The 18,746-nt window shown below is 45.8% G+C and overlaps 1 protein-coding gene across 3 annotated transcripts in view; it reads left to right on the top strand.

The window, feature by feature from the left end:
* The window catches only part of SPRED2 (sprouty related EVH1 domain containing 2), an 85,009-nt gene extending 72,576 nt beyond the window's left edge, over positions 1-12,433 (top strand). For all 3 annotated transcript variants that reach the window (XM_083495263.1, XM_083495261.1, XM_083495262.1), the window contains 2 exons: positions 4,910-5,059; positions 7,155-12,433. In XM_083495263.1, coding sequence (XP_083351389.1) covers positions 4,910-5,059; positions 7,155-7,808 — 804 coding nt within the window. In that variant the 3' untranslated portion in view covers positions 7,809-12,433. The remainder of the gene's footprint in view (positions 1-4,909; positions 5,060-7,154) is intronic.
* The last annotated feature ends 6,313 nt before the right edge of the window (positions 12,434-18,746 follow it).

The raw sequence follows: 18,746 nt of genomic DNA on the forward strand, positions 1-18,746 counted from the left end.
GGAGCTCACCCACCTCCTAACTTGTTCTGTTGATGAGCCAGACTGCTGCTGCTGCTGGTTTTTTTTTCCTGCCCTGGAGGTCTTGTGCCTTGCACAGTTCTGGCGTCCTTGCTCTTTCTTGTGCCCTTCACCCTTGTCTTCTTGTAGAAGATCCATTCCCTGTAGGTGCAACAAGTGCTCAGGAGCCAGGGACCACAGTCATGTTTCCAGGACTCCCTTGCACCTGTCTCTGCTGCAGCAGAGGCTGTGTCAGGGAGTCCCAAGGTGTTTGTTCTCTCTCTCTTTCTCTCTCTCTCTCTCTCTCTCTCTCTCTCTCTCTCTCTCTCTCTCCTTGTCAAGGGGCAGAAATTGCAATGCTGCACAAGACCCGCCTGTTCCAAAGCTCATAGGCGTGTTGGATGCATCCAGTGTGTTGCCTTAATTGATGTTTATTTAGTCCTGATTTTGCTCTGCCTTGATAGCTTTACTTAAGGGCAGTTTAAAAATCTCTTAAAAATAAAATATATAGGGAGGAATTCAACGCCTCGCTAAGCTGATTATTCCATCAAGGCAAGTGTTTCGACTTGCCAAATCCCTCCCTCCTCCCCTATGCATTATTAAAAGGTAAAGGGACCCCTGACCATTATGCCCAGTCGTGACCGACTCTGGGGTTGCAGCGCTCATCTCGCTTTATTGGCCGAGGGAGCCAGCGTACAACTTCTGGGTCATGTGGCCAGCATGACTAAGCCGCTTCTGGTGAACCAGAGCAGCACACGGAAACGTCGTTTACCTTCCCACCGGAGCGGTCCGTATTTACCTACTTGCACTTTGACGTGCTTTTGAACTGCTAGGTTGGCAGGAGCAGGGACCGAGCAACGGGGGGATTCGAACCGCCGACCTTCTGATCGGCAAGTCCTAGGCTCTGTGGTTTAGCCCACAGCGCCACCCGCATCCCAATATGCATTATTGCAGAGGTTTTAAAACCCAGCCACCACACCAAGCCAGTTTTGAGGTCTTCCAGGAAGAGAAGGGGAGAAGGCCCCATTGCACTAGTAGAAGCCCTTGCATAGGGCTTCAGCTGACAGGATTCATTAGTTGAATCCTGCCCATAGTAATTTAACCCCATTATGTAACTTAAGCTTTTTGTTATATATTGTCCTGGTCTATATAGCAATGTAACTTTTAGTGTAAATATGCAATAAACAATTTCTAGCTGCAGCTTCCGTTGAACCCATAACAGCATAATACTTGGAAAGGATTTTGACACTTTCAATAGGTCTATATATTCCAATAGATGTATATTATATATCTATATATAAGCCAGCGTGGTGTAGTGGTTAAGAGCAGTAGTCTCGTAATCTGGGGAACCAGGTTTGCGTCCCCGCTCCTCCACATGCACCTGCTGGGTGACCTTGGGCCAGTCACACTTCTCTGAAGTGTCTCAGCCCCACTCACCTCACAGAGTGTTTGTTTTGGTGGAGAAAAGGAAAGGAGAATGTTGGCCGCTTTGAGACTCCTTCGGGTAGTGACAGAGCAGGATATCAAATCCAAATTCTGCTGCTATATGGTTGCAGATGTTCATCACAATGTGTCACCCATAAAAGTTTGATCCAGGATATTCCTGAGAGCTGGATTCTTATTAGAGGTAAAAATAAAAATAAAACTCTGCACAGTGTATTGTGCTTTTATGTGCCATTCTTACCCGTTTGACTCACACAGGATTTTGACTGGGATGGTGAGTGCAGTGGGGAGAAGAGGTCTTAATTCAACAGCGTGCTTTTTGAAAACAAAAATGTGCATCTTGTTGGATTCCCAGAGTAACAAACAGAGTCCTGAGAAATGTTTGTGTGTTCCTGCATTCTGCCCCCAAGGTGATGCACTGGACAGGCCACGCTTGGCATGTAAACATGGTTGGAGAAAGTCGGCCCTGGCAGCCTGACAACAAGATGATTGACAACTTCCTGTTAACAAAGTGAAAAGGATTAGAGAATTGCCTTGCAGCCTATAATGCAAGACACTGGCAAGGCTCCTATGAATATTCAGAGGGAAGGGAGAGTGGCAGCTGGCCTCTGAGTTTGTTCCTGACTTCCCTATCTCTTTGGTAACCAGGCTGGGAGAGGAGAAAAGGCACTTCCAACCAAGGGCTGACTTGGACCCAGGTATCTTCATGGAGGCAGAAGGGCAGGGGAACTGCTATAAGACCACAGGGCAGATAAATGCCAAATTTCTGTTCTACAGCTTCCAGAAGACCTATTCAGATTTGATACTGAGCTCTGATCTATTCTGATTTTTAGGAAATATGCATGGAGATTTAAAAGTGTGCACAGTTTCCTTAATGTGTTTTTTTACTGAAGTTCGTTTCCTTCTAATTGCATTTGAAACAAAAATGTAATTAGTCAGCCAGAGCCAAGCAGTGGGGGAAATGCAACAGTTGTAAAATAGGGGAAGGAGGGAAGGAGAAAAATCAGCCTGTCCTGATTAGTGGGTTGAATCTAACTAAGCTATAGTCAGAGTGGACCCATTGAAATTAATGGTCCTTAGTTAATAGCCACGCCCATTAATTTAGAGGATTCTTCTCTGAGTAGGTCCATTCTTCATATCCTAGGTGCTTCCCAGGCATAGGCTGCTTAAAGTGGCAGGCTTAACTGTTTCATTGGCATATACAGAGTTATTATCTTTCCACTGTTAGCTTGCTTGACGGTTAGCAGTGCCAGAAGAGGTTGTTCTTGATGATGCAGAATATGATGAATCAAGGCAGCAGGCAAGTAATTCTTAACTGGTTGGGATCACGAAGTCGTAGTTTTGACTTCTTAAATATAGTTATGGACATTTAGTTGCCAGAACTATAAAAGACCAGAACTTTAAACAGCAGCAGCAACAACACCACATAGTTTTATAAACTGTTGGAGCAAATTGCAAATTGGTCATAAAATTCAAAATAGGGGGTTAAAGGCTTTGAAGCAAGATAGGGAGCAGCCATGCAGAAAGAGGAAAGAAAATACCATATTTTTCGTCCCATAGGACGCACCTAGTTTTTGGGGGGGGAAATAAAGGGAATTTTTTTCCCCTTTATTTCCCCCCAAAAAAAACCAGGTCGGGGAAACCGAACCAGGTTGAGGAACAGCGGGATGGCGGCGCTGCGCCTCCTTACTGTCCCCTGAGCTTGTGGGGCTGGCCGATGTCTGTCCGGCGGGCGAGGCGCTCTGCTTCAGGGCGCCTCTCGTGCCGGGCGGCAGGCTGCTATCCGCAGCGTAGGGAGTTCCCGCAGGGTTGCCTAGGCTGCGGATGTGTTCCCGAAGTGCCGGGCGCTCTGCTTTCAGCGCGCCCGGCGCTCCGGAAAGCAGGCTGCTATCCACAGCCTAGACAGTCCTGCGGGAACTCCCGCAGGGCTGCCTAGACTGCGGATGTGTTCCTGAAGCCTGGAGAGTGTGAGGGGTCGGTGTGCACCGACCCCTCTCGCTCTCCAAGCTTCAGCGAAAGCCTGCATTCGCCCCATAGGACGCACCCAGATTTCTCCTTCATTTTTAGAGGGGGAAAAGTGCGTCCTATAGGGCGAAAAATACGGTACTTTCCAGCACAGATGTCCATCCCTCCAGATTTATATGCAAGAATGAATAAGATGACAGGTGAGATATTCTATTTTTCTAAAATAGAAGTATTTGAGTGCAAATTTTGTGATAAATATTTCATGCATATCTACATGCTTTACATTCATACTTTGCTATTTACAGCTTTTAAAAATTCCTCCCGACTTCAGCTGCGCATTCATGAGCTTGTGCTTAAGAGTTGAAAGGAAGGTTATTGCAGGCAGAGACTTCTCAGAGCAGACAGAAACGATATTTTAAGAAGTCAGATGGGGTCACTTATTTGCAGTTATGATCATCTACTCTTAACTTTAATTGGAATCTGCCACTGAAATAGAACCCAACAGCTGATGCAACTAAAACTAAAACAAAATATTCCTCCAAGATACGTCTTTGCTTCACTCGTGTAAGCGGCTCCTGTCCTGTTGGTTCCTTTAAAGCAAGCAGGCTCTCTGTCCCTCTCTCCTCCCCACTCAGCTCACTAAATAGCAGCAAAGTTTTTCAGCTCGCTAAGCCTGGGATGAGCGGGGAGGAGGGAGAAAAGCAGAGCCTGCTTGCTTTAAAGGAGCAAAGTGGGAGAGAAGAGGAGCCTTCTCCCCTTATACCCCTCCTCTTCTTCATTATTAGCAGCCTCCTTCTCCACCCACCCCACGCGTGCTCCTTCTCATCTTATACCCTCTTCTGCATTATTAGCAGCATCCTTCTCCACCCACCCCACGTGTGTTCCTTGTCCCTTGAGTGCTTTTCCTTCCCTCCCCACTTAAAATGTGGTTACAAAGCACGGATCCACATGGATCCTCAGGATTTTTGCACTGGGTCACCCCAAATTCACCATCAGATCACATAGCATGTCCATGGCTACATCTTGCACCAAAAAAATCATGCACCCACTGTTGCCTGGGGCCGCAGTGGTGCAAAAACGTGGTTACAAAGCACGGATCCACATGGATCCTCAGGATTTTTGCATTGGGCTACTCCAAACTCACTGTCAGATCACATGTCTGTGGCCACAGCATGAACCACAAAAATCATACAGCCACTGTTTCATTTAGAATATTTTTTTCTTGTTTTCCTCCTCTAAAAACTGTGTGCGTGTTATGGTCGGGTGCGTGTTATAGAGCGAAAAATACGGTAAATATATATTGTAGACCAACATTTCTCAAACCATGTTGCTGTTCCTGCAAAACATGCGTGTTTCTAAAGAGGTTTATAGGGCGGCAGTGTGATTGGGGGGGGCGGGGGTTAGGCCCCAGTGCCTAAGGAGAAATCTGGATTGCAGCTCGGATTGTCTATGGAAATGGAGCTGTGTTGCTTACCTTCCCTGTTCCCATTTATGTTACTAACAGAATGCGACAGACAGCTCCTCTAATTCTTCTCAGAAGAGGGAGCAGCCTTTGCGAACGCTGGCATCTCCTCCATCCTGTGAGCACCACAGAATTTGCACCCGGGGACATTTGCACGACCAGTTTAACCCTGACCAGTATCACCTAGAACAAGTAAGCCTGTTTTCAGTGTTTTCCTATTGCCGTCTTGCCCCTGCCACTCACGGGCACACCAGAGTCCATACGCTTCAAATAATTCTCTGTGGATACATTTCTAGTGGGAGTTGGAGCTGGAGCTGGGGTGGGGGTTCTCTTGACAAGAAGGCTTGCTTGCCATAGTCTTCCAAGGACTATTTGGCTGACCTTCAGGAAGCAGTGCAAGACTTCTCTTGCCAGGTTGGTATATGCCAGTTGCCTAGAAAGTCAGAGGTGAATCCCAGTAATTTAGCATTTCAGGGGAGGGCTTCCAGGTAAAAGTTAGCTGCTCCACCAATGCTATACGTCTTGCCTGTTGGCTGCACGAGACTTAAAACTGACACAGATCTGTTAGATCTGGAAGGATATAATAACAGATTTAGATGGCACACGTATCTATGGTATGAGACGGTAAAAATACATAAAGGATTCCTGAACCACATTATAAGAAAGTCAGTTTATGAGGTGTGGAATATATATAAAAGTCTATTAGAACGTAAAACTCCGTGGTGGCTCTTGCCATTGGAAGCGACTGCGGTTAAAAAATTAAATGTGGAAGGAAAATGGGCAACCTACGGAGATGTAGTGATGGAGGAAGGAAACCACTTGGAATAAAAATGTTTGAGGAAATAAAAGAATCATTGAGGGATTGGTTGCATTATCATCAGATAAATGAAGTGTTTAAAGAGGATAAAAAATGGTTTTGAAGCAACAAGATCAAGATTTGAGATAGATTTATTGAATGATAAGAAAAAAATATTGTCGAAAATGTATAAATTATTATTGGAATGGCATACTAGAGGAGGTAAAATCGGTAATGATATATTGGGCTAAAGATATTGGACATAATATACAGTTAGAAGATTGGGAGAGGTTGTGGAATGAAGGTATTAAGTTTACAGCGTGCAATACGCTTAAAGAAAATGTTATGAAAATGATGTATAGGTGGTATTTAACACCAGGTAAACTAGTCAAAATGTATAGAACAAAAAATGAATGGTGGAAATGTAAGGAAAAGGAAGGTACTTTTTACCATATGTGGTGGATATGTAAAGAAGTTTTCTGGAAAATGATATATAATGAGTTAAAGAAAATGTTTAAAAACACCTTTGTTAAGAAAACCAGAAGCCTTTTTATTGGGTATTGTGGGTAGAGAGATACCGAGACAAGATAAGAAATTGTTCTTATATGCAACAACTGCGGCAAGAATTTTGTTAGCCGAAAGATGGAAAGGAGTGGCAGATGAAGCTGATGGACTTTGCAGAGCGAAATTGACAGGAAAATCTGGAACCAGCGAGACGAAGCATTCTAACAGGACTGAAACAAATTTATATTATATCTGAAAGACAACTGTAAGCAGTTAACATCATCAGCAGGGTTATCTGAAGATCTGTAAGATGAAATTGCTACCTATTCAGGCTGAGTAATATAACCTTTTAGGTAATGATATAACAGGGATAGGAAACGAAGCGACATGCAAAGTTTAATTTTGTAAGCCATCAGACGGGAGAGGGGGAAGTCGTAATGCTCAGTTGATCCAAAGAGATAAAATAAAAGGGTACGATGTTACGTAATGTGATTATATGTAAAACCAATAAAAATCATATATATATAAATAAATATATAAAAGAGACTTACAGCTGACAACTGCAGGCAAGAATTTCAATTGCAGTGGCCCTTTCTCCAACAACTGCAGTCATTGCTGGTAGCCCGTGTCGTATTGCTGTTCCTCACTGGGTACAGTTGGGATATCGTGTGGGTTATATCTGCAAAATGCTTTTGATCCACTTCTAGCTATATGTACCACAATAACTTGGATAATGGGATTTTTCTGGCATTTGAAATGAATGAAAGCGCTCCTCATCCACTTCAAATACCTTTTGGTGATTGGAGCAGTGAGAAATTTAAAACGAAGTCTGCCTTGCTTGTATCCTGTTATGTATATAAACATGTGTATCTGCCTAGAGAGATTAGATGATAGAATAACAGAAAATATATTTAATATCCAAACTTCTTGAGTGTGTCATGTGTTGCCAGCTTTTGAGATGTTCTTTTTCAAATGCTTCTCCAACAGTCCATCCCACGATCCTATCGGCACGTCAGCTTCCCGGACGACGACGAAGAGATTGTGCGGATTAACCCACGAGAAAAGATCTGGGTGACGGGTTATGAGGACTACCGCCACACCCCCATGCGGGAGAAGTACATTGATCCGGACGACGGGGACTCGTATGTGCGATTTGCCAAAACCGAGGCCTCCAAACATGATTACAATTACCCTTACGTGGGCAACTCTGACTTCGATCTGTGCGAAGACATCAAGGGCGCTGTGGTTAAGACTCAGCCTGTCAGGTGCAAATCGCGGCGGCGAAAGGAGGATGGGGAGAGGTCGAGGTGCGTCTACTGCAGAGACATGTTCAACCACGAGGAGAACAGGCGGGGTCAGTGCCAGGATGCTCCGGACAGAATAAAGAGTTGCATCCGCCAAGTCAGCTGTATGTGGTGTGCGGACAGCATGCTTTATCACTGTATGTCTGACCCAGAAGGAGACTATACAGACCCTTGCTCTTGCGATACCAGTGATGACAAGTTTTGCCTCCGGTGGTTGGCCCTTATCGCCTTGTCCTTCCTTGCCCCCTGTATGTGCTGTTACCTGCCCCTTCGGGCTTGCTATCACTGTGGGGTCATGTGCAGGTGTTGCGGTGGGAAACACAAAGCAGCCGGATGACAACACTCGAAGCTTTCCCCTTTTAGCTAAGGAGCATCTTGGTCCGGAGCGTTCTCAATTTTTACGTGCGTCGTCACATGGCCCAAGGAGACTGACAAGAGTTCAGAAACTGGTGGGCTCATCCCTCCTCCTCTTCCCCCTTTCTTTCTCTCCCCTTCCCACTCGGCTGCTATGCATTGATTGCTCACTGAGTTTTAACAGACTGATGTGCAGCATAAAAGACTTTTGTATTATTGATCTGTAATCAAGCAAGAATGTCTTGTACATGTTTATACCTCCCCTCTCCCCTTCCCCTCAGTTGAATGGTTGAGATTGGTGGACTTTCAGAACTTATTACGGCTGTATCTGTATTTAGCAACCTATCGACACATGTGGAAATAAGGTATAATGAAATCCCACTTTAAATTGTGTTCAACTTGCAGCCAGTAAGTGTGTGTGTGAGAGAGAGAGAGAGAGAGAGTGTGTGTGTGTATAGAAATTGTGCTAATAACAAATGTGTACCATGACACAGTATCGCTGACAATCTTTATTGTGAGAATTTTGAGTCCCATCAGTTCTTTTGACAGTTGCTTTGAATGATTTCTCTGATCACCAAGTATTCAAGCAAAATGTGGGAAATGAGCCTTAGTATCACCTGTATAACATTTGTGAATCTGAGAACCTGTGTTTCAGACCAATTTTACACGTGAAAGGGAAACCCTTAAGTGTCTTCTCTCTTCTCCCCCCCCCCACACCACCACCTTAGTCTTTCTCCTCCAAATAACATTGGAAATTATAGCTTTAGCGTTGATATTCTCCACAGTGGAAATACTCCTCTATCCTACAGTGTTTCTATTTGAAACAAAGGGGGAATTTCGCAAGTTACTAAATTAGCAGGTACACTCACGTGCTTGTGGTGCACCTTGAAACATATGAGGGAACATAGTTGTCTTTTATTTTTATGTTTATTTTAACCATGTCTACAGTCTTGTGTACTAAGGATGGGTGACAATTCTGCTCTCTCTAGAATCCAGGAGTATTTGGGGAAAGGATCTGGGGCCCTGTGTTTTTCCAGAGTTTCCAAACCAACCTGGGAATACAGGGGAGCCTCCCCAGCCGGCAGGAGCTGGTCTGTGCGAAGTTTTTTCATTTGTGCTTTGCCTGCCTCTCCCTGCCTTGGAGGTCTTTCGGACCAGGCGAGGGTGTTTTGAAACTTCTCCTGGACCACTTCCCATGAGGGGAAAGCTTTTTGGACAGAGGGAAAAACACCACTGCCTGCATCTGAGACTGTCAGGTGTGGCTGTGGATCCAGCACCACAACAGGCATCCAATCATCACAGCATTTGACAATCACCTGGGCGCAGGTAAGGGCGTGGCTTCTCTTTTTCATTATTCAGTTTTCCTCAGAAGGCCTACAGGAATCTGAAGGGGGGGGGAGTGAAATTGACAAACATCACCCCCACCAGTCCGGAGAAGCCTAGTAAAACTTTTTGAGCTAATCACTTTCACTGGGATTCTCTAAGCCAGCTGTAGAGAAATATGTGTGTGTCAGTTTCAAGAAAGCTTTAACGTTGCTGCGCATTGCAGGGTCTCTTTCTTCCACCTTTTTTTTTTCAAGTGCATTGGTGAAATTGACCGATAAAGAATTTTCCCCCACCTGGGCAGCAAGTCTCTTCCATCCCCCAAGCCTTTGGATCTGCAAAGTAGGCGCGCTTGCAGTGTGGGCACGAATAATTCCTGGTGGATTTAATGCGCAGATAGGAAGCAGAAAGTACTGAGGGGGGAAATGTGCTATGGTGTTACCAGGGTTTTCCATGGTGTGGCCTGATCTGACCCCCCAGTTCTGTCTGCTGTGCAGACTGCAGGATCCGCCTGGGGTCAGCAGAGGGTCGTGCCTTTTTCTGCTTCCAAATGCACTGAACCAGCATATTTGGGATCTTCAGAGAACCCAGGGCAGACATCCCTTCGGCCAGAGCTGGGTCAATCCCCGGCACCTGGTCACCTTGGTGCCTTCAAACCAAACACTAGGAAGATTGAAGCATTTCCCCCCCAGCCCTGCCCTAAGTTAGAGGCAGGCCCTGCGGAAATCCGTGGGTGCCCCAACACGGAAAGGCAGTTGGTTTCGGTAGTACTTGGTGGTGCATAAAAGGTGCGTGCTTTGCAGGATCTGTACCTTCTAACAGGCTGCTTCTTTCTTGGTTGCGAAATGCGCACAGTAGGGTGACACGATGCTTTTGACTTTGTGTGGGTTTGATTTTCTTCTTCGAAGCCATGTCTTGTGTACAAGGCTTGTAATTATCTGGGGAAATAATAATATTTTTCTAATATATGACATGGAATGGCCATTTTTTTTATTCAAAGGAATAATGTAGAGCAGTTTAGCTATAATATAGCATAGTACAATCTGAGTAATCCGAGGCAGCTAGAGGCACCGGCTTGTGAGAACTGGCGCTGCTGTTTCTGCCATAATCTTTTTTCCGCAGCCAAGTGCCGGTGAGTGCGTGCCCTTGCCCCCCCCCCCCTCCTTCTTGCACATTGACATGAGTCTTAAAGGAAGAGGAACTGAATTTTATTTTATTGCCAAATAGATGCAAATAGCGACACGCTTGCCACTCTCCTTGTGAAAACGGGCCACAAGGAGTCACCACAGCTTTTTGTCACATATGCAATGGGTGTGTGTGGCATATGTTACGGCTGAAACCTGGAGCTTGAGCAGATCTGCTTGCACTCAGTCACTGACTTAAGGATTTGATTATGAGCTTTTCTGTTTGGTTTTTAAACTGCCCGCCTGGGCACATGGCGGTACCCATTGGGCCAACCCAGAAACTCATGGGCCAGGATCCAGGGCTGTTTGGCAAAGCAGTTATTTGAGGCCTGTTTGCAAACATGGACCCTGCACCCTCTTTCCACCAGACAAGCCACTGTTGTGAAACTCAGGGGACCTTCAGGAGCAGTTTCAGAAACCAAGCGGGGAGACCTTTGGGGTGGAGGTGGGGCTCTGTGTTGAAACTTGAACATTCCTAGGGACTTCTGCGGGCTCCTTCTTGCCTTTGCACCATAGAAGACAACTGGAGCACAGCCCTTTTCCCACTCACCACAAAGGCACAGCCATAAGCTCCCAGGCCGGGGGGGGGTGGGAATTTGTGTTGGAGCTCCTCCCCGTGCCAATAATTACCCTCGTTTCTGGGAGGAGTTGCAGCATGGGCTCTTCCCAGGTGGCTTGGGACTTCCCACATGACCTTTTCTCAAAGGCAATGGAAAGATGGCCCCAGACATCATCATATATATATATATAAAGAACCAAGGCAGAAGAATTCTGGACTGTACCACTAAAGTTAGGGAGTCACATTTCATTTCCCCCATATTAAAAACAACAACAAAAGACTCGTTGCTTGTAACAAGCTAGCAGACCAGAGAGATTAAGCATCCCTATTTTTCTGATGTGCTAGTCTATTAGGCTTATTAAGCAGGTAAAAAATAATAATAATCTGCAACCTGCAGTGATACAGTCTAGAATTCTATATAATGTATAGATTGGCTGTGTGATCTCTCTAGTTCAATATTTTGGTATTCAAGATTTGGGATTTGTCTGTAACATATATAACGTAGGCTTCAATGTTTTTGCATTGGTTAGGTTTTACGTTTGTAAATGTAAATGGACTGCTAAATGGCAAGGGAAGCTTTTCATTTTCTTTTTTTTTTAATTTTTATTTTGTAAACTCGTGGAAGGAATAAATATTTTGTGCCTAATAGCAAGTGACAAATCGCTGTAAATGGTGACTAGCAAACATCATGCCAGCCTCAAAATAAAATAATAACAAAGTGATGGGGACAGTATTTTGGTTTTGCAAGTTGTTCCGCTATTCTGAATTTCTGTAAGGTCTCCCCCCCCCCCAACAAAAGCACAACACTACAGAAGAGATCTTACAGGTTGTCAAGCCTCTCAGTTCAAGTGCCCCTATTTATTTTGCTAAAGCAGACATGCTCCAAGCCTCGATCTATGTCCTCTTCTGTAAATTCCCTCTTTTCTCTGGTTTTGGTTTAATCCTGATTCAGTCTTTCCATGTTTGTTCTCCCTCTCCCTCTCTCCCCCTCCATGTGAGTTGTTAGGGGGGGGGGGTGTTTTCGTTTTCGTTAGTGCAGTGAAATTGGCACTAGGGTAGAAACGGGAGGCTGGGAGGGGGGTTTCCCCCCCTGTAAATATTTCCCATTGATCTCCACACTGCAGCTGAACAGTGCGTAGTGTTTTTCCTCTGTTGGTTTTTCAGTACTGACATTAATCATCTGAGAAATTATTCAGATTTTATTTTTGTATCTGTGGTAACAATCCATTAACCAAAAGCTGTTTCTTCCCCCCCCCCCCCCAGTTCGGAACATTTCCCCCCCCCCAAGCTCTTGCTCACATTAACAAATTTAAGTGCCTGAAGCAAACCTTCTATTATGTATCTGTATACTAAAAGTTTAAAACTCTGTTGTATTGATTTTTATAAGCCTTTTTACCTCTGTGTAAAGAATATATATACAAGTGTATGATGTATATTTTAGTTCTTAACTTCTTTTTTTATTGTTTCTAATATGTATGATCATTGTAGCTATTGCTTTAAAAATGTACCATGTAAATATAAATACATCATATCAAAAGAAAAGCTGTGTGACATGCTTTGCAAGTCTTTAACCGAACGGTTTGGGTATCTGAAAGATGAGAACCAAGGTGTATCTTTGTGCTGCATTCCAGAATACTAAAGGTGCACCCAAATACATTTTCTGAGCAATAATCTCTTAGCACAAGGAAATTGTAGCGTGAACTGGGAAAGCGTTCTCATGTCCTTTCCCCACGATAGCAGCTGATCTGGAAAGTGCAGTCATGGATATTGTAGCTCATCCTACTTTTTCCTTCACTGATCTCAGGTGGAGAAATTCAGTTCCACAAACTGGTCCTAAATTCAAAGCTGCTCTTCACCTGCACTTCCTCAACATATGCACAACAATATTTGTGCCTGCAGTTCTTCCATGAGGAAGGAGGAGACATTGATTGTAAGTGCGTTGGGAAGTGGTGGCAACATAGTGCCCCCCCTAACTTTATATTTTATAGGGATGCGGGTGGCGCTGTGGTCTAAACCACAGAGCCTAAGGCTTGCCGATCGGAAGGTTGGTGGTTCGAATCCCCGCGACGGGGTGAGCTCCCATTGCTCGGTCCCAGCTCCTGCCAACCTAGCAGTTTGAAAGCACGTCAAAGTGCAAGTAGATAAATAGGTACCGCTCCGGCGGGAAAGTAAATGGTGTTTCCGTGTGCCTCTCTGGTTCTCCAGAAGTGGCTTAGTCATGCTGGCCACATGACCCAGAAGCTGTCTGCGGACAAACGCTGGCTTCCTCGGCCAGTAAAGCAACCCCAGAGTCATCCGCGACTGGACCTAACAGTCAGGGGTCCCTTTACCTTTAACTTGATATTAGGCTGCAAACTCAGTTCAACCTCTGTGTGTGCGTGTATGGTGTCAGGCTTCCTCTGTGTTAATCCTAACTTTTTTCCCTCCAGTCTTGGCATTTTGTATCAGGAAAGAAACTACATCCAACCCAAATGTTTTTAAATTACTGTAACTTCACTATAGGTTGTTAAATGCAAAATGCTATTTTGATATGGTTTACTGCTTTAAAAAAAATAATCCCATTTCTAGTGGTAATTCCAGAATTCTCAAGTTATCCTCTCTCTCTTAACATGTAAGAACAGGATTCGTTCTCTGTTGATTCTCTGTCCCTGGGTTCATTCTTGCCCTGCCCTCTTCCTACACAGATATATCCAGTTTCACAGGCGAGAGAACCAGATCAACAGTGAGTGAGGCTTTCAGAGCTATCAACCTTGAAGAGACGATCCAATGTAACAAAAGCATTTTAGGTATGGAGATACTGAAAGTGTACTGTAGCCTAGTGGATAATCCTCTTGTGAGTCTGAAAGATCCAGCTCTCTCGGAGAGGTGATGTACTATTTTTCCCCCCCTGTGAGATCAGTGTGCCGTTCACAGAACGTACACATTTCAGCTCCAAGATCCTGATCTTTTGAGACTCCAAAATGTTGCAAACAGATTTGTGTTTCCACCCTTTGTTTCAGAAGACTCTTGACTTCAGTACGATGGAACCTCAGTTTTCGAGCGTCTCAGAAGCCGAACAATTTGGAACCCAAACACGGAAGTAATTGCTTCCATTTTCTAACGTTTTTTGGAAGTCAAACGGCTTCCAGGGAGTTTTCCCCCCATTGATTTTGCAGCCAGCCCATTGATCCTTGGTTTTCTAACATTTTGGAAGCTGAACAGTCTTCCTGAATGGATTATGTTCAAAAACCGAGGTTCCACTGTAGAAGAAGAGTTTGGATTTGATATCCCGCTTTATCACTACCCTTTGAGTCTCAAAGCAGCTAACAATCTCCTTTCCCCTCCTCCCCCACAACAAACACTCTGTGAGGTGAGTGGGGCTGAGAGACTTCAGAGAAGTGTGACTGGCCCAAGGTCACCCAGCAGCTGCATGTGGAGGAGCGGGGAAGCGAACCCGGTTCACCAGATTACGAGTCCACTGCTCTTAACCACTACACCACACTGGCTCTCAGTCGTAGTGATCTGTCCACAAATCTCAGGAACTAGAGAGAAGGGTTTAAAATTCAAACATCTTTGGTTTCTGTATCTCATGATCTCACTTGGGATTAGTTGCATCAGCTCAGCTAGGGAACAGGAAGTCTTCCTATCAGTGCCATGGATCTTCACACTTCATAGCAGCTTTCTAAACATGATGACATACTGCATATCCATAGCCCAAGGGACTTTAACTCTTGATAGGGAATCATGCTGGTGTTCTGAAACAATTCCCAATAAATTTAGTGGGACTTTCCCCCGAGCAAGTAAGCCTATGATTTCAGCCTTGTTTTCTAAAGGAGGTCTCCTTCTGCATTCATGTAACTCTCCAGAGGCTGTTGATTATTTTCTTGCTTTTATGTATGGAAGAACTAAGAATTACAGTATGGATACCCAATCAGCCTTAATTTCAGGCAAGGCAATATTGCCATCCTTTATTTGACCATATAAAACGCTCTCCACCTTTTCCCAGAAGCTTTACAGGTTTTAGGTGACCTAGTAACATCTGTGGTTGTATTATATATATTAATTAAAATGCACTAGTTAAACTGCTGCCCTTTCAAGGTGGCTGTCTGTGGCAATGCTTCTTTGTGTAAAGCTCGCTGAGTGCAGGCATCAACATTTAAAACATCCTCGGAGTCTTGCATCCACTACTGAGTTGTCCAAAGTGATGCTGTGCATCTGCGCAGCACAGATTGACCGCTAAAAATCAAACATTGCAGGAGGTAACTTGTGAAAATACAAAAAAGGCATTGTCTTGCTAAAGCAGCTTGATTGACAGCTCTGTTTTCCATTAATGGATGAGGGAAGAAATGAGATGAACTGTACTTACTCCTACCCTGCTTTTTGTGTTACCTAAAAGACTGGTCAACACTGAACGGTTTCACTGTATCCATTGCTCGGAATTAGATCTGTCATGAGCAGAGCACACCATGCAGGAACAGAGATGGCCGATTCTTGCTGTCTGCAGCTGTGGAGTGTGGGTGGGTGCAAAGAAGATATTGCTAATATCCAAATCCATTCGGGAAGCTTGTAGTACCTCCAACCATGCTCTGGAAAACACTGCCAAAAGCAGGATACTGCCATGCTCCTGTGCATTTTAACAGCCTGGTATGCAAAAGATAGCAAGTGAACATTTTCTGTTGCTTCCCCACCCCCCACTTTGATATCTTTGAACCTAGCAGTGCAGCAGGTGGAGATGCCAAGGTATGGTTTATATTGAGATTGAAAATATTCTCAGCCAAATCAAATGTATTCATTCTGTATTTTTATCTTCACTTTGAGGTCTGATGGGCCTGCTATACAGCTGTCCTTATCCATGAGGGTGTCCCACCAGCAAGGGGAGGTAGAGGTTAGTAGGCCCACAATTCTGGAACAGATGAGAAGGTAAGGCAAGCTCAGTAAAGGTAAAGGGACCCCTGACCATTAGGTCCAGTCGTGACCGACTCTGGGGTTGTGGCGCTCATCTCGTTTTATTGACTGAGGGAGCCGGCGTACAGCTTCTGGGTCATGTGGCCAGCATGACTAAGCCGCTTCTGGCGAACCGGAGCAGTGCACAGAAATGCCGTTTACCTTCCCGCCAGAGCGGTACCTATTTATCTACTTGCACTTTGATGTGCTTTCGAACTGCTAAGTTGGCAGGAGCAGGGACCGAGCAACAGGAGCTCACCCCGTTGCAGGGATTCGAGCCGCCAACCTTCTGATTGGCAAGACCTAGGCTGCGTGGTTTAACCCACAGCACCACGTTGCTGATTCAGGACCACTGTTAGTGGTCCTGCAGCAGAGGCAGAAGATAAAGGTCCCGGTGGTGTCGAAGGGAACTTGTAGATCTTTGAGAGTTTGGAGCAGGCCAGGGGTTTTCAACCAGTGTGCCATCAGGAGTGCTTCAGGCAACACTGACTCCTTCCATCTTCCCTTCCCTCCCTCCTCAGATGCCCTCTCGCATCTCTGCCTCCCAAAGGCTTGCACAGCTGTTTGTTGCAGCAGCCCTGGCTACAAGCTCTGCCAGTGAATGGTGCCTCTGGGGCTGGCCAGGAGGTGCTGGTTCCCAGGAACTGAGGCAATCTCGAAGCAAGCAGGCAAGTGGGTGAGGGAGCCCAGCCAGCCCTTGCTGTTGGGAATGGACAGACAACTGGCAGGCCGGGCAGGCAGACAGGCACCATGCTGGCCTTCCTTGTGCTTGCTGTGTGCAAGGCCTACCTGGAAGCTGAGTGCACAGCGCCAAAGGGGAGCCTTTGCAGGCCCAGTGGCAACCTGTGCTGCCTCCCAGGGTGAGTAAGGTGCTGGCCTCACATTCACCTTTGGCCAGTTTCCGTCAGGCCGCTAAGGCTGGGGGCATCCTCTTCCCAGCCCCCTGGGAGGCAGGGTAAGGAGGCACCTCTCTTGGGGGTGGCAGTGGCTGCTTGGAGGACTCCCAAGGAGAGGGGAGAGGAAGCTGAGGGAACACTTCACAAAGGAGGGTACCGTATTTTTTGCACCATAACACTCACTTTTTTCCTCCTAGAAAGTAAGGGGAAATGTCTGTGCGTGTTATGGAGGGAATGCCTACGGGTGGCATGCCTACGGATTTTCCTCCTCTAAAAGCTAGGTGCGTGTTATGGTTGGGTGCGTGTTATAGAGCGAAAAATATGGTATTTGAAAAGAGGAGGGGCTTCTGGCGCTGCAACATGATTCCAACCAGGGTACCACAGAAAGAATGTAGTTGGTCAAGGGAACCAGAGACTCAAAAAGGTTAAAAACCTTGGAATTAGATAGTCAAGAGTGCTGCAACTGTTCAAGTGGTACCTCAGGTTACAAACACCTCGGGTTACAAAAGCTTCAGGTTACAAACTCCGCTAACCTGGAAGTATCAATCTTTATTACGGTCCATAGACCCAACAAATCGTTACAAAGCAATGCACAATTCATACAGCCTACCTAACCTGGAAGTAGTACCTTGGGTTATGAACTTTGCCCCACGATGAGAACAGAAATCGCGTGCCAGCTGCAGGAGGCCCCATTAGCAAAAGCGTGCCTCAGGTTAAGAATGCTTTGTGTTAAGAACGGACCTCCGGAACGAATTAAGTTCGTAACCCAAGGTACCACTGTAAAGGGATGGTGTCCATTTCTGCAGTTGTTGACAGTCGGATTCCTAGCTGTGGGAAATCTCTGGATCCTCCTGTTACTCAGAGTTGACTACAGTGCAGTCATTGGCATCTGTTGGCAAAGGAGTCTCCTTGGCAAAGGAGAGCCAGTGTGGTGTAGTGGTTAAGAGCGGTAGTCACGTAATCTGGTGAACCGGGTTTGATTCCCCGCTCCTCCACATGCAGCTGCTGGGTGACCTTGGGCCAGTCACACTTCTCTGAAGTCTCTCAGCCCCACTCACCTCACAGAGTGTTTGTTGTGGGGGAGGAAGGGAAAGGAGAATGTTAGCCGCTTTGAGACTCCTTAAAGGGAGTGAAAGGCGGGATATCGTCCAAACTCTTCTTCTTCTTCTTCTTCTTGGGGTTCAGTAGGTGATATGTGGGAATACCTTTTATTGGGACCAACTGAAGAAAAAGCAAAAAGTAACAAAATAGCCTATGTAGTACCACAGCTGGATTTGAACCAGCTTGATATGTATCCCCCTCCCACCCATCCACAGTTCAGGTGGTGGGAGTGGTCCCAAGAGGCTGGGGCTTATTCTCCTCATACATGGACATCACTCCATTGGTGCCCTTTCTGGGAGTGAAGCACTCTGCCCTGCCACTGCGCACTCCCAGCAGACACAGAATCCTAGAATTGTAGATTCATCTAGTGACTAGTCCAACCCCTGCAATACAGGAATCCTTTGCCCAACGTGGGGCTTGAACCCAGAACCCCCAGATTAAGTCTCATGCTATGCCAGCTGAACAAGCCCTGGATCCTCGACTAGCTAGTGCTCTGAGCACTAGCTGAGCAGAAGTCTAACATAGGATGTGGTAAAAGGTAAAGGGTCCAGTCATGACTGACTCTGGGGTTGCAGCGCTCATCTCGCTTTATTGGCCGAGGGAACCAGTGTACAGCTTCTGGGTCATGTGGCCAGCATGACTAAGCTGCTTCTGGCAAACCAGAGCAGCGCACGGAAACACCATTTACCTTCCCGCCAGAGCTATTTATCTACTTGCACTTTGACGTGCTTTTCATAGAATCATAGAGTTGGAAGAGACCACAAGGGCCATCGAGTCCAACCCCCTGCCAAGCAGGAAACACCATCAGAGCACTCCTGACATATGGTTGTCAAGCCTCTGCTTAAAGACCTCCAAAGAAGGAGACTCCACCACACTCCTTGGCAGCAAATTCCACTGTCGAATAGCTCTTACTGTCAGGAAGTTAGGAAGTTAGA

The sequence above is a fragment of the Podarcis liolepis genome, assembly GCF_965112155.1.
Source record: "Podarcis liolepis genome assembly, chromosome: 3".
NCBI classification, from domain to species: Eukaryota; Metazoa; Chordata; class Lepidosauria; order Squamata; family Lacertidae; genus Podarcis; species Podarcis liolepis.